Here is a 13,411-nt window from a genome sequence, read left to right on the forward strand (position 1 = left end):
TCATGTTAAAGCTTAATAGCGATAGCACAATAAATGGTGCCAATCTTCGCTTTTGCTTGCAACCCAGACTATTGCAACTCTGGCAATGGACTGGATGAGTCCCTGCTCGGTGCTGCTGCAGGCCACAAGTTCTGGGACAAAGAAGCTGTGGCTGAAACCCACTCACACCCATTTTTAAACACAATTACACAACCTTGAGCGAATACGCGCGGGTTCCTCGGTTAATGAGAGGTCAGAAATGATGAAAGGAAAGCATGGCAACCTTTGCACAAGCAAAGCTGGAGAACTGATTTTAGGCGCTGCTCTCCTACTGCCAAGCAGGAAAAAAAGTCAGGAAAGAGGAACTATGACTGGAGCCCGGACGCGAGTGCCTCCCCAGCCCCTTAAAAAAAACTTAAAATCCTCACTTTCGCAGAGCATGCCGGGAGGTAGCTTAAGCGCCTACGCCGCCCTTGCCAAACACTTTCAAGAAAGTTTTTTCCCGCCTTGACTCTGATTGGCCAAGGGGCGGAGGGGGTTTCCTTTTGATGGTCTGTGGAACGGCGCGATCTGTTCTGATTGGACAGTGCTTGCCCCGGGTATAAAAACTGCCGGAGCCGGGCGCGCGAAGGGAAAGAAAGGCCGGCGTTAGGTGGATCTGCCTGGGCAAGGACTTGGAATCGGAGCCATGAACTGCCTGATGATGCCGGGAGTGCAGCCGGGGTCGCCCCTCAAGGCCCGCGGCCAGATCCAGGCACGTAGAAGTTGGTGTCATTGTATGTGACAGGGCTTTGAGCTGGAGGGGTTTATTAATGGGAGCGGCTGATAGTTCTGAGGCTGGAGGTTCGCCTTTATTTTCGGGGCCCTTGGCTTTGCGGGGTACTGGAGAGGAGAGCGAGGGAGAGGTTTGGGGTAGCAACCTCGATTGCGGAACTGGGGGTGCGAAAGCGATATTCGCCTCTCCGGCTCCGAATGGGAGTAAAGGCTGCGTGAGGGCGCTGGACGGGCACAGCCGGATCTGACCAAAGGCCCCCTCTAGCCCACCATCCTGTTCTCACGATGCAGATGGGAAGGGCAACCGCCATCTCCCCTCTTGGGATTCCTGGGATGTGGCATTTAGAGAACTGCTGCCTCTGATAACGGACGGGCTCTTGTAGGGATTGCTGGCTTAAAAGGAGCTCAATCTAGTTCAACAACCAGTTTCTGACTGCAGCCATTCATCTTGCAACCTGTATATTTGGTACTTAGCTTTAAGAAGAAAACATTCCTAAATCCATTTTCCCTTCCAATCTCTATAGGTAATCTTCGGACCCATGTTCTCTGGGAAAAGGTATGTACACTGCAGATTTGAAATAAGTGCTGCTATTATTTGAACTGGTAGTCTGGATGTTGGGCCTAGCACACCAGTTTTGTTAACTGGCGTGGCTGATCTGTATGTGACATGGATACTACAAGAGACACAAATGGCTGGAGTTCTACCTGCTTTATCACCACTAGGCTGCTGCTTCCTCCCTCAGTCAGTAAACTAGAGGTGAAAATATATCAAGGCATGGGCTGATGGGCTGCAGATCCTTCAATGAGTGCAAAAGCGGCACTGTCTCCTATGCTGGATTTGCACCTTGCTTGCCCAAAAAAGTTTGCTTTCTATAAAATAGGCTCTGGCCATCATTTGCTCTTACCAGAGCAAATAATGGGTCATGCCACTTGGCAGACAAATCGAATGAAACCTAGCCAATCAAGACTGTAGGGCAAGGAGTAGATCCCATGGACTGAATAGAGGCAATTGCCATTTCTTTACTCTTCACCTCTAAACTTAACAAGTGCTGCCTTCTGTAGAACAAAAGCCAATGTCTTAAAATGCATTGTCTCTGCCAGAGCTGGGAGAGAAATGTGTTTTGCACGATTGTAGGTGTTATCTTTAGTAATGAAGCGACTAAAGCAGTCAGTCTTGTGCTTTTGTAATTTCCCTCATGTAGCAGCTGCAGCTTTTTTGGCTCACAATAGAACCACATGTGCCCTTCTAGTAAAAGAGCTTGTTTCTCTCTGACCAGAAACACTTTAGGCTTTCCTGGGTTATGCTTGCCACTGGACATCTCCATTCTTGTTTTGCAGCACTGAACTCATGCGCCGGGTCCGTCGGTTCCAAATTGCACAGTACAAATGTCTGCTGATCAAGTATTCCAAGGACACACGCTACTGCGTCAATGGTGTCTCCACACATGACAGGTAAATTGCTAAAATGTCAGGGCCAATCTATACAGTGTATATGCTTGGGAAATTTCAAGCAGGCACACCATTTTTCACAAACTGTTATCTTAAACTGTTGGCACTGTAATGCTTTTATAATATATGACCTCAGGGGATTCAGTCTGGGCATTCAAGCATCTTCCCTGTCTAAGTCTTCTCTCACGTAGCTGCTATTTAGATTCGAGAGCATTCTGCAAGTGCCACTGGAAAATGAACTCTTTGCCATGGAGTAGGCTTATAACCAAAGCAATCCAATTATCACAAATATTCCTGTTTCTATGTAGGAATACCATGGAAGCCTATTCAGCTTGTTGTCTCAAAGATGTGCATCAAGAGGCCCTTAATGCTGCTGTGATTGGCATTGATGAAGGCCAGTTTGTAAGTTCTTTTATCTTCTCTGAATAATGAAACATATGTTGTAGATATTTTTTCCACATTATGCTATTTTTGTGATACATGACATGAGAAATCTTGGCATACTTGTTTATAAAATAAACAATATATAAATAAAATAAATCTGGCTTGGGTCAACAGTCAAGCACTACCGCACAAGTCTGTTTCACAGCTCTATGGGGACTTAGGCTGCCATTTTATTCTCCTAGAATAAGCCCCATTGAGCTCCTTGGGACTTCTGAGTAGATGTAGGATTGCAGTCCTCTTTTACACAGAACAGTACAGTGGTACCTCAGGTTACATACGCTTCAGGTTACAGACTCCGCTAACCCAGAAATAGCACCTCGGGTTAAGAACTTTGCTTCAGGATGAGAACAGTAATTGTGCTCCGGCGGCGCGGCAGCAGCAGAAGGCCCCATTAGCTAAAGTGGTGCTTCAGGTTAAGAACAGTTTCAAGTTAAGAACGGACCTCCGGAACGAATTAAGTACTTAACCTGAGGTACCACTGTATAAAAGAACATGAAAGGGGTTGCTATGAATACCAAATACTGGGAATCACAGGTGTCTAGAGTGCTGTTGTGCTGATGTCCTCTTTGTAGGTTTCCAGCAAGCATCTGGTTGGCCGCTGTGAAAATAGGATGTTGGACTAGATCCAACAGGCTCTTATGTATCATTGCTAAATAGAATGTAGTTCAATTCTAACAACATTCCTACAGTAAATGGAGTACATCTTTATCTAGAACACACCCAGGTTGCTGCTAGTAGGTTCTCTGGAAGTTATTTTCTTGACTGTGTTGGCAGTGTTAGCTGAACTTGGACAATGTATTGCTGAAAGGTTAGGAGAGACATTAATTTAAAGGGGTGTAGAGCAGGGGTGAAAACGTAAATGAACAATCCACTGGTCAGTTCTTGGTGTGGACTGCACTGTGGCTGCTGGTATTCTTGTCAAGAATGCAGGAGTAGGTGGAGATTGATCTGATATAGTGTTACTTGTCTCCCTAAGAACAAGTACATGTTTCAGATTGTTACACAAATTAGCTGTCTAATAGCTGTTAAGAGACCCTGAGGATGTACTCTTGCTTTGTACATGTAAAATGCATTAGTAGACCTTGGGAGTTTTAACAAAAACAAAGAAACTCATATATACAAGACTGATCTCGGCTCACCCATGTTGAGTATGTGGAGATGGATGAGCAAGGAACAATTTTCATTTAAAAGCTTATTGGGCGATAATTGCATGTCTTGGACCATGAGAAGCCCACACTACAGCTGGCCCACCCCTTTAAAGACTTTTTGGAAATTCAGGTGATGTGATGGTGGTAGCAGCAGGCTTGCCAGGTATAGTGGTACCTCGGGTTACATACGCTTCAGGTTACAGACTCCGCTAACCTAGAAATATTACCTTCGGTTATGAACTTTGCTTCAGGATAAGAACAGAAATCGTGCTCCGGCGGTGCGGCAGCAGCAGGAGGCCCCATTAGCTAAAGTGGTGTTTCAGGTTAAGAACAGTTTCAGATTAAGTACGGACCTCCGGAACGTATTAAGTACTTAACCCAAGGTACCACTGTATTGATCTTGGGGCCTTCTGCAAAAAAGAGAGAGAGAGAGCATGTGATCTATCACCAAGCCATCATCCTTTCCTCCCATAATTGAGACCTTTCTAGCAGTAGCAGATAGGGTTCCCATCAGGGAATACCTTAAAGTATTCAGTTAGAGAACGTGAGACCTGTTGGCTCCCTTAACTTCGCTTTAAACATAGGTGGGTTAAGGTACAGTCCTATACCTTTACTATTAACTTGGGAGCAAATCCTAATGAATGCTTATTTCTGAATGGGTATGTGTGGGCCGTAGTTAGCCAATGAGGGTGGGCTACAGCTTCTGTCATCCTGACCATTGGCTATGTTGGCTGAAGCTGATGGCAACTGTAGTTCAGCAACCGCAAGAGACCACACCACATTGGCTATTCTCCCCACCCCATCGGCTTTCACTGTAAGAGTACCATGCAAATACTCTTAAGAATGCCACCATCTCCTCACAACCAAAGAACTGGTTGTGTCACATGTAGTCCTATGAATTTCTAAGAGATACGACTTGTCCACTGTGGAGAAACATAGCTTTTCCCCTCTGTTCCTGTCTAGTTTCCAGACATTGTAGAGTTCTGTGAGGCAATGGCCAATGCAGGGAAGACTGTCATTGTGGCCGCTCTTGATGCAACCTTCCAGAGAAAGGTAAACCTCTCTAAATTCTTAATTTTCTCTTCCTGCTGGTATGTGTCCCAACCCAACGATGCATCTGGTTGTTTCACTGCAGGCCTTTGGCAACATCTTGCAGCTGGTTCCTTTAGCAGAGAGTGTGGTGAAACTAAACGCCGTCTGCATGGAGTGTTACCGTGAAGCCTCTTACACAAAGAGGCTGGGAACAGAGAAGGAGGTAAGAGTCCACTGCACTTTCCTTCTCAGAAAGGTTCCTTTCCATCTGTGAGGCAGAAATGTGCCTGCTATCAGTCTGGCAGCAGCAAAGTGCTTTTTACCTGTTGAGTAATTAACACTTCTCTCCTTCTTTAGGTGGAAGTGATAGGAGGAGCAGACAAGTACCATTCAGTCTGCCGTGTCTGCTACTTCAAGAAGCGGCCGCAGCAGCAGGCAACCGACGACAAAGAGAATCTGCCGGGAGGAAATAAGCAGCTAGATGTCGCTGGTTCCCGAAAGGCTTTGGCTGCTCGTCAGATCATGCAGTGGAGCCCATCACACTGAACTAGGAAAGTGACAGCCCTTTTCTTCTGTGGGGTTAATTGATGTGCTGTTCTTCATTCCAACCCTATACCGTTAAAAAGGTGTGCGGATCAAAGGACAATACTAGTGAAAGCACTAGAAAGAGTGAACTGCTTTTGAAGGAGGAAATGAGGCTGGGGCGTGTTGCAAAAGGCTAATAATTTAGGTGTGCTAAAAACCAAAAGCTCACCTCTTAATGGCTTCACATTTATGGGGAAAGACTTCCTACTGTCTCATAGAACTGGGACTTTCCTCTATGTTCACTAGCAGAACCTGTTTCCTAGTCAAACTAGAATATTATTTATACCTTAAAGCCATTGTCTCTTATTTCAGCAAACACCAGTGTCCTTGTTAAACAGTTTACCTTGGAAGGGCTAGTCTCTTTCCCAGTCTTTAACCCTTCTTGAACATGGAATATGGAACATAATGTTCAACTCTAGACTAACTGCCTGAGCAAAACATCATTTCCTCAATTCTATGTGTATCTCTCTGATCTGACATCTAGCTACGTGTTGGGTATATAGCATAGTTCTGTGAGGCTTCCAAACTAACAAAATTATTACTAATCCTGCATAAGTTATGAGGCCTCTGCTTTTCTGTAGAAGGGTTTGATAGATATAATATGCCTCCAGAAGTGGGCAATAAGCAATTCTTATGTTCTTTGTAGTCTTGGCTTTAAGATTTTGTGTCCTGTGTCAGGCCTTTACTTTCCTAATTTATTCAGGATGGCCGAGAGCGTCAATCATGTTCATTATATATGAAACTTGGGGCATGTACCTGTCGTATAACTTCTGCCAGTTCGATCTTACTGTCTTCTGCATGATGAATGGTAGTAGCTATTTCTGCATTTGATTCAGCAAACCATCAGTTTTGCACTTAAAACATGCCCTAAGACTGCTCTGCTGCCACTTCTGTTCCCCATGAAAATTTGCCGTCTTCTCCCATAGTGATCAATTAAGAGAAAAATGTTTTATTCATCAGGCTATTTTAATAAATAACTTAGTACTGAATGTCTTCTTTGACCTTTTTTATTGATTTCCACCATCATTTCACCAGGCTTCAGAGCAAGGTGTCTATTTTGTTTTTAAAGGCTACCACTTAGATTGTAGGAGACATCCAGCTCTCAGTCCCCTCCCCCTCAGAAGTGTTTAAGATGACCGGCCTCTTGCTTGGAAACTTTTCTTGTAGGACCACCACTGAAATTGCCCATACTCCTTCTCCCGATAGTACAGACACCCTTTCATGTTAAGAGCTGCACTGGGAGAAACAGTATCAGCTGCTTAGAGTGCTTGGTTGGCCAAAACCCAGAACAGCAGGAGGTGAAAAGTGCAGCCTAAAAAAAGGAGCTGAGATAAGGCTTATGGTACTTGTTTCTGTAGGTGCCAAGACCTTACACCACTGCTTTGCTACAGCCAGTATAATTATTTTCCCACAGCTAGCCCTCGGTCACACAGCTGGGTTCACACATAAACATCTCCCCTAAAGCCATGGGGAGGGTGTATAATAAAATCTCGCATTCCAAGTGATGGGAGTGACGAGGTTTATTTCTGCCATGATACAGATTTAGAACACTTCCCAAATCCTCAAATAGCTTCCCATGTGGGTGGGCTGTCGCCTGTTACATCCCCCAACACACAACAGGTACAGTTGGGAAACCAACCTAAGAAGTTAGAGCTTTCCCAGAAAGCCTTGTTGGGTACCCAGGAAAGTGTGGCAGTTTATAAGTTTTGTGCAAGTGGGCTTCCTACCCCAAGAAGCAAACAGTAGTACCTGCACCCCACCCCAGCTATGTTTCTTCACTATTAGTATATCTGTGCAGAAAGGGAGCTGGTCACCTCCCATCTTGAACTAGGACTGAATTGAGGGAGGGAAACAAGACAAGGCACACAGGAAAAATTCAACATTGCTCAGTCCAGCACTTTATATACAAATTGTTATTTTAAAAAAAGAAATGAGGGGGCCTTTAGGCCTAAGCTTTGGCATCACGTCCATCCAGCAGCAAGTGAAAAGCTGTAAGGAAAGCACTGCATCCGCACTATCCTATCTAGAAAGGCAGCACCATAGGAGCCATGGGAACTAACCCCCCCACCCCACTCAGTGGCTGGTATGAGTCAAATGTAACAGCATCTGCACAAAAGGCACAAAGTACTTTGGCCAGCAGCAAGGGTCCCGCTACGATAACTGCAGTAGGAAGCAACGTAACGGGACGCTTGCCTTAACTGCTGGATGAAATCTCTAGCTCCTGTTATAGAGTTAGCTGAATATCCTCTGCGTATTATGCCTTGCACGTCACACACAGGCCAGAAAGAAAGCCTCTCACACCCCTGAGGGCGGAGCGAAGTATTTTCTGCAGGGGTAGAAAACAGCAAGGATACCCCAGAACCCAATGCACACGCACACACAAAAGTTAAGCTGTGGCATTCTTACTCTTCACAGTAGATGCCTTTCCCCAACCCAAGCAAGTGAATCAATTGCACTTAGGTGGCTATTCCCCATGAGCTGCTTTAAACAGTGCTAGTAGCAATCAGTACACAGGGGGAGGCTGGTAGCCCTCAGAGTCCTCTCCGGTGCGAGGAGTGAAGGGTGGCTGCTGGTAGCTCTCATGACCAACATTGGGGTAGCTTGAGTAGGGGGGCACAGGACCTGGAGCTGGGTCAACGTAGCTGTGGTCAAAATCTTGCACCCCCATGCGGTAGCGCTGAAGTGCAAACGTGATCAGGAGCCCCTGTGGACAGAAACAAGCTATTAGCTCTGGCTGGCAAGGACCAGGATGGGTCTGTGAAGAGCTGGTCACATGCAACAGCCATTCCTCTGTAAGGTAGTTTAGTAGCATTGCTTTGTTTCAGATGGAAAGGCCAGGGAAATTCTATGGCCACCTTGTGAGGCAACGCCAGAGAGATCTGAGCTGGTTACTTGTTTTGAGCTCAGTTTAACAGGTGTTGGCAAACCAATTATCAGTTTCATAGCCAATCCCCAGTTCAGGGCTGGCAGCTGGCAGCCTGTCTGACTTCAGCCTTGGACTTCCTTGGGCCAGAGAGAAACCCTCACTCACCCATGAGAAGATGGAGAAAAAGCTGAAGGCAATTGAAGCACGGGCAGAGTCGGCTCCAATCGATACATCTTTGGGAGCTGTTGATGCCCACTGGTTTGTTAGCACGCAGAACCCAATAAACCACAGAAAGGCCCAGAGAGCTGCACAAAGAGAAAAAAATATATTTAGCAAGAGTGGAAGGGACTGGGTGACTTATTAACAGAATACGAAGGCCTATGATAAGCCCTGTTCTAAGGGCTGTATCTGATGCCGCAGCTTCAGTGCTAAAACAGACTTTTAGGCAGGCAATACTCCCAGCTCCTGAGGCTTGGGGACCCTCGAGCTGATTTTGGGGCATGCTGCAGATGGAGGGGAACATCCCGTCTGTTTGCACAGCATTGAATACAACTGTAGGTCTCTTCCTTTTTGCTTACCTGCTGGTTATTCTGCCAGTCTCTTCAAATTTAACAGAAGCACAGGCACCCTTCAGCTGAAGTTACAGGAGAACAACTTACCCCGACCTGGTGTCCTCCAGGTGTGCTGGGACACCTCCCACTAACCGCAGCCAGAATGGCCCATGGTCACAGATAGTTGGCAATATCTGGAGGGCACCAGGCTGGGGAAGCCTGCAGTACAGAGCACTACCATTCTGCTCCTGCTATCAACTGGGGCTACAACTATATGATAAAATACCTGCCACTTGTGCTCTGGTTATCAGGAAATTCTACGGCTCCTCCAGACAACTTGTTTAATGAGCATTCTTTCCAGCTTGCTTGCACAAAAGCTACCCGGCTTTTTGTCTTATCGTTACTGAGCATTCATTTATAATTTTGGGGGGCAGTTATGTAACTATGAGCATTCATCCTGATTTGCCTGTGGGATGTTCCACGTCTTCCTGTTAGTCATTTGTTTATCTCACCCTTTTCAATGCATCACACTTTTTCCCCATCGCTTTCCAAACTACATAATTTGTTTAATGGATTTATTGTTCTAGGGCAGCGAAGCACTTTAGATTTGCAGATTTAAAGTGCTTTGAATTTCTGGTATGCACTTGAATCCCTCCCACAAAGTATTGACAGTCTGGAGGAGACCTTACACTGAACAAAATGGGCATATTCTGCAACCGTCTCAGAAGGATGTGTGGGCCAAGTTTTGATTACAGTATTAGTTAATCTAGGCCAAGGCCTGGAATGGGAGTCCAGAATCTCCTGTTTCTCAAAGTAGAACAAACGCTATCTAGAAGCCCCCTTAAAGAAACGTGTGACATTTTTTAAAGGTATTAAGGCATGTGGCGTTTACGTCAGGGAACAAAGGGGCACCCATTCAATGGTGTCTCCTCCTTGCCCAGCACTAATCTTTACCAATAATATAGCATCCCAGTGTTTTTAGGAACACAGGCAGTCTCTCCTGGAAGACACTTTCATTCAGACAAAACAAGCCCTCGCAGGCAGCATGCCAGGGGAGCTGAGCTGTTCCAGACTCACATCATACTGAGAGCAAAACAAGGGAAGGCATTGTCCAGCTCTGCAAAGGGGGTGGGGAAAAGAGAGAGAAGGAAGAGAACATGTACAGAGCCTTGCCCTCCCTCCCCACAAGGTCGTGTTTCATGTCACACCTCCCAAAAAGAAATACCTGAGAAGCCCAGGTCGGCCATAACGAGGTACTTGCGATCAGTGGCATTGCTAATCTGTGGGAAGTAGATATCCACCATCAAGAAGAATACACAAGCCAGGAAGGCAATCACTCCGATGCCAATGCCGTAACGACAAGCATCCTCACTGTGGTTGAAGACGCAGTACAGCTTGTCGGATGAAGAATGGTTGGTGTAGCCTTCACCAATGATGCAGGAGAAAACAATGAGTGCAAAAATCTGCAACAACAACAAAAAGTACAATGCTACCCACCATCTTCCAGAGTAGTGAGGTGCTTCCGTTAAGGCACAAATCAGCCATGATTTCATTTATATCCCGTCTCTCTGCGATCATGGAACCCACAAGTGTACATGTTCTGAGGTGGTCACCCATCCAGTTACTGACCAGACCTGCTTAGCTACAGCAAGATGGTGGCCTCATGTGCTTTTAACATCATAACTTGGGACCACTAAATCCCGAAATCCCACCTCTATGCAAAACATTACCCTTGCAAGGTCCCAACCTGCATCTTTGTGCACAGCTGAGAAATGCATTGCATTCATTCTGAACAAAGTACGGAGCAGCAGAGGCCTCAATAGTTCAAACCTCACCCTAAGGAAAAGAGGAGCAATAATTATAGCTGGGTGCTGGACATCATGCCAGCTAAGATAAGGAGTTTTGTTTGAGACCACCTGGCACTGGAGATTGGTGCATCCTAGAAAGAGAACCATACAAATGGCTGAGGAGCCTTCCCTCTTGACTTTTCAGACAAAGCCGCTTCAGGGTTCAGACAGATCTCTCCACCTCCCCAACTAATTTTAAAGCTGTCATTTTCTCCTCACCAGTAACAAGCTGCTCTCAGCCACAGGTCAAAAATCAAGCACGCTTTAAGTGCACTTGCTCACCTCTCAAGAAAATGTCTTTCACATGAGGCAAGCAGGACTCAGGCATGTTAACCTCTGCTAACATGACATGATTTCCTACATAACTCCTACCCTCCGTGTCTGCCCCCTCCCATTATAAGTACCTGATAATACTTAAGGAGTGCCATTATTGACAGCACTTAAGGAGTGCCATTATTGACCGAATTTCACATCACCTCTGGAAGATGCTCCTAGAACCCTCACTGAAAACCAGAAGACTAGAAGCATAACTCTCCCTTAGAATGTTTGGAGCAGAGATTCCCAAACTTGGGTCTCCAGCTGGTTTTGGACTACAACTCCCATCACCTGTAGTTATCAGGACTAGTGGTCAGGAATGATGGGAACTGTAGTCCAAAACAGCTGAAGACCCAAGCTTGGGAAAGGCTCTTTTGGAGGAACCAGCCATGAAAGGATCTGTCTTACTGGATCTTGCAAAACTCGGGAGCCAGCTGCTTCCTAAGCAGGTTCGCTCTTCCTTACTGCCAAGCAAATACTCCATATATCTGAAGAGTTTCTCTCCATCTACAAACGCTGCCCATAGGGAAGGGCGTTCCTCTTTGTGTTACAGACCCAGAAGCCTTGAGAACCCAGCTCGTCAAAAGGCTAGGAAGGCAGCAGCCTAGCTCCGCTCAAGGCCTATCAGCTGACAGCCATATGACCAGGCTGCTTCTCCTCAAACAACCCGCAATACAAAGCGATGGACTTTATTCGGCGGAGTTGCCCAATCCTAAGCAAGTGAATCGGAGCGAGGCAGCGGCCGAAGGCGGGCCAACAACCAGAAGCGGCCCCTGCCTGGTTCCCACGCGCGGGGCTCCCCACCGGCCGAGAGAGACGGGGCGCAGCGCGGGAGACGCGCTGCCAGGGCGCACCTGCCATCTATATGCGGCCTCGGGGGCCGAGAGCGGAGGGACCCGCCACTGGCCCGAAGTGGATGATTTCCAGAGGACTTGGCCACGTGTCTTCTTCAGAAGCGGAACAACAAGGAGAGACTCCTCCTAGCCGACGCCCGGGGCCTCCAGCAGGTGTCTCCATTCCCGACGGCGCTGCATGACACTGCATTGCTCCGCCTCAACTACTTCCCCTCCTAGGGTGCTACTGTTGGTGGCAGGAGGCACGGCCCAGGTGCCTAACGGCCCCGCCTCAGCTACGCCAGCCTCACCTGGGCCACTAGCTAGTGGCACCCTGGCCACTAGCTCGCCCTCCTTCTTGGCCAAGCGCAGCGTGGGGGCGCGCGCGCGCCGACTTGCCCGGGGTTAGGAAGGAGCCGGGCGGCCTCTGCACAAGTTCAGAGCCCAACTTCCGCGCTGCGTTCCGGGAGCCCCGGCCCGACGCCACTCACCGCACTCAGAATGCGCGCGATGACCTGCGGCTGCTGCAAGAAGCGCCACGGGTCGAAGGTGCCGCCCGCCTTGGCAGCTCCGTAGGCACCGCCGCCGCCGTCGCCGCTCTCCATGACTTAGTCGCCGCGCTCTGCTGCCCCGCTCCCGGCCCGGAACTCGCGGTGGCCGCCTCGCCCCGACTTGTGTTTGCGCGTCCGCAAGCCCCGCCTTTCCACTCCGCCCCCAGGGGAGGAGAGCCGAACCGGGACCAGGGAAGCCACGAGGGTCGCGCCCGCCGGGTTTCCTTCCTGGAGAGCTGCGACGGCTTCTCATGCTTCCGCGCCGGCTGCAGCGCACTTCGCAGGCTGGGTTTCAGATTTATGGCCGCTTGGAACTAAGGTGCAAGACGTACTTCAGGGATAGAGAGTCTCGGGCGGGCCCGGAGCTTTTCCCAACCTACAACCCAGCCCAGGGTACACCCCTCCTCACCAGCGCCGTTTCATATCCTCTTAGATATTTGTTTTTTGCTCGCTCTTTCAACTTTGACAATGCCTCTTTGCTTCTCTGGATGGAGGACAGAGACCCCATCAGCGCTATACGTTTAAAGCTGTATGCCACTAAAGAACCCCCCCCACCAAAAAAAATCCTGGGAACTGTAGATTAAGAGTGATGAGGGAGTTTAGGAGACCCCCTTTCCCCACCAGAGAGCTATAATTCCTAGCATCCCCTAGAATAGAGTTTGAATGGGGATTGTAACTTTGTGATAGGAAGAGGTCTCCTAACAGTGCGCGGCATCTTTAACGGACTACAGTTCCCAGGATTCTTTGGGTGAAAGCCACGACTGCTTAAAGTGCTATGGCGCTACTTTACACGAATAACGCAGATGGGATCAGAGTGCTGTGTGCGCAAGTAGAAACTAGTCTACCGTACAAAGGAAAAATAGAAAACCGTATTTCAGCTTGTCTCTGCCTTAGATCTTATTTTGGTGTACAAAGGCATGAAAATGTCAGTTCCTCATTTATACTGTTCCATGCTAAATAAAAGACTGAGAACTAGAAATAAGGATCTGGACATCAGCTTAAATCTCATACTGCATGCAGTTAGTCTTGTTGCAGGC

General features: G+C 47.7%; 2 protein-coding genes across 3 annotated transcripts; one reads left to right on the forward strand and one right to left on the reverse strand.

Annotated features, from left to right (window-relative positions):
* Window positions 1–568: 568 nt before the first annotated feature.
* On the forward strand, window positions 569–6,400 carry TK1 (thymidine kinase 1). Its single transcript, XM_053375608.1, has 7 exons — window positions 569–733; window positions 1,278–1,309; window positions 2,092–2,205; window positions 2,511–2,604; window positions 4,758–4,847; window positions 4,930–5,049; window positions 5,184–6,400. The coding sequence occupies exons 1-7, from the start codon at window positions 668–670 to the stop codon at window positions 5,370–5,372; spliced, it is 705 nt and encodes a 234-aa protein (XP_053231583.1). The 5' UTR covers window positions 569–667; the 3' UTR covers window positions 5,373–6,400.
* A 1,269-nt stretch (window positions 6,401–7,669) lies between these two features.
* On the reverse strand, window positions 7,670–12,957 carry SYNGR2 (synaptogyrin 2). 2 transcript variants are annotated; one of them, XM_053375607.1, is made up of 4 exons: window positions 12,784–12,957; window positions 10,054–10,291; window positions 8,443–8,582; window positions 7,670–8,115 (listed from the first exon to the last, which is right to left on the reverse strand). In XM_053375607.1, exons 1-4 carry the CDS (start codon window positions 12,880–12,882, stop codon window positions 7,915–7,917), a joined length of 678 nt encoding a protein of 225 aa, XP_053231582.1. In that variant the 5' UTR covers window positions 12,883–12,957; the 3' UTR covers window positions 7,670–7,914. The 2 variants fall into 2 exon arrangements, with proteins under 2 accessions (XP_053231582.1, XP_053231581.1); XM_053375606.1 differs by lacking the exon at window positions 12,784–12,957 and adding an exon at window positions 12,315–12,509.
* Window positions 12,958–13,411: the final 454 nt, after the last annotated feature.

This window comes from Podarcis raffonei, chromosome 2 (assembly GCF_027172205.1).
Source record: "Podarcis raffonei isolate rPodRaf1 chromosome 2, rPodRaf1.pri, whole genome shotgun sequence".
In the NCBI taxonomy this organism is placed as follows: Eukaryota; Metazoa; Chordata; class Lepidosauria; order Squamata; family Lacertidae; genus Podarcis; species Podarcis raffonei.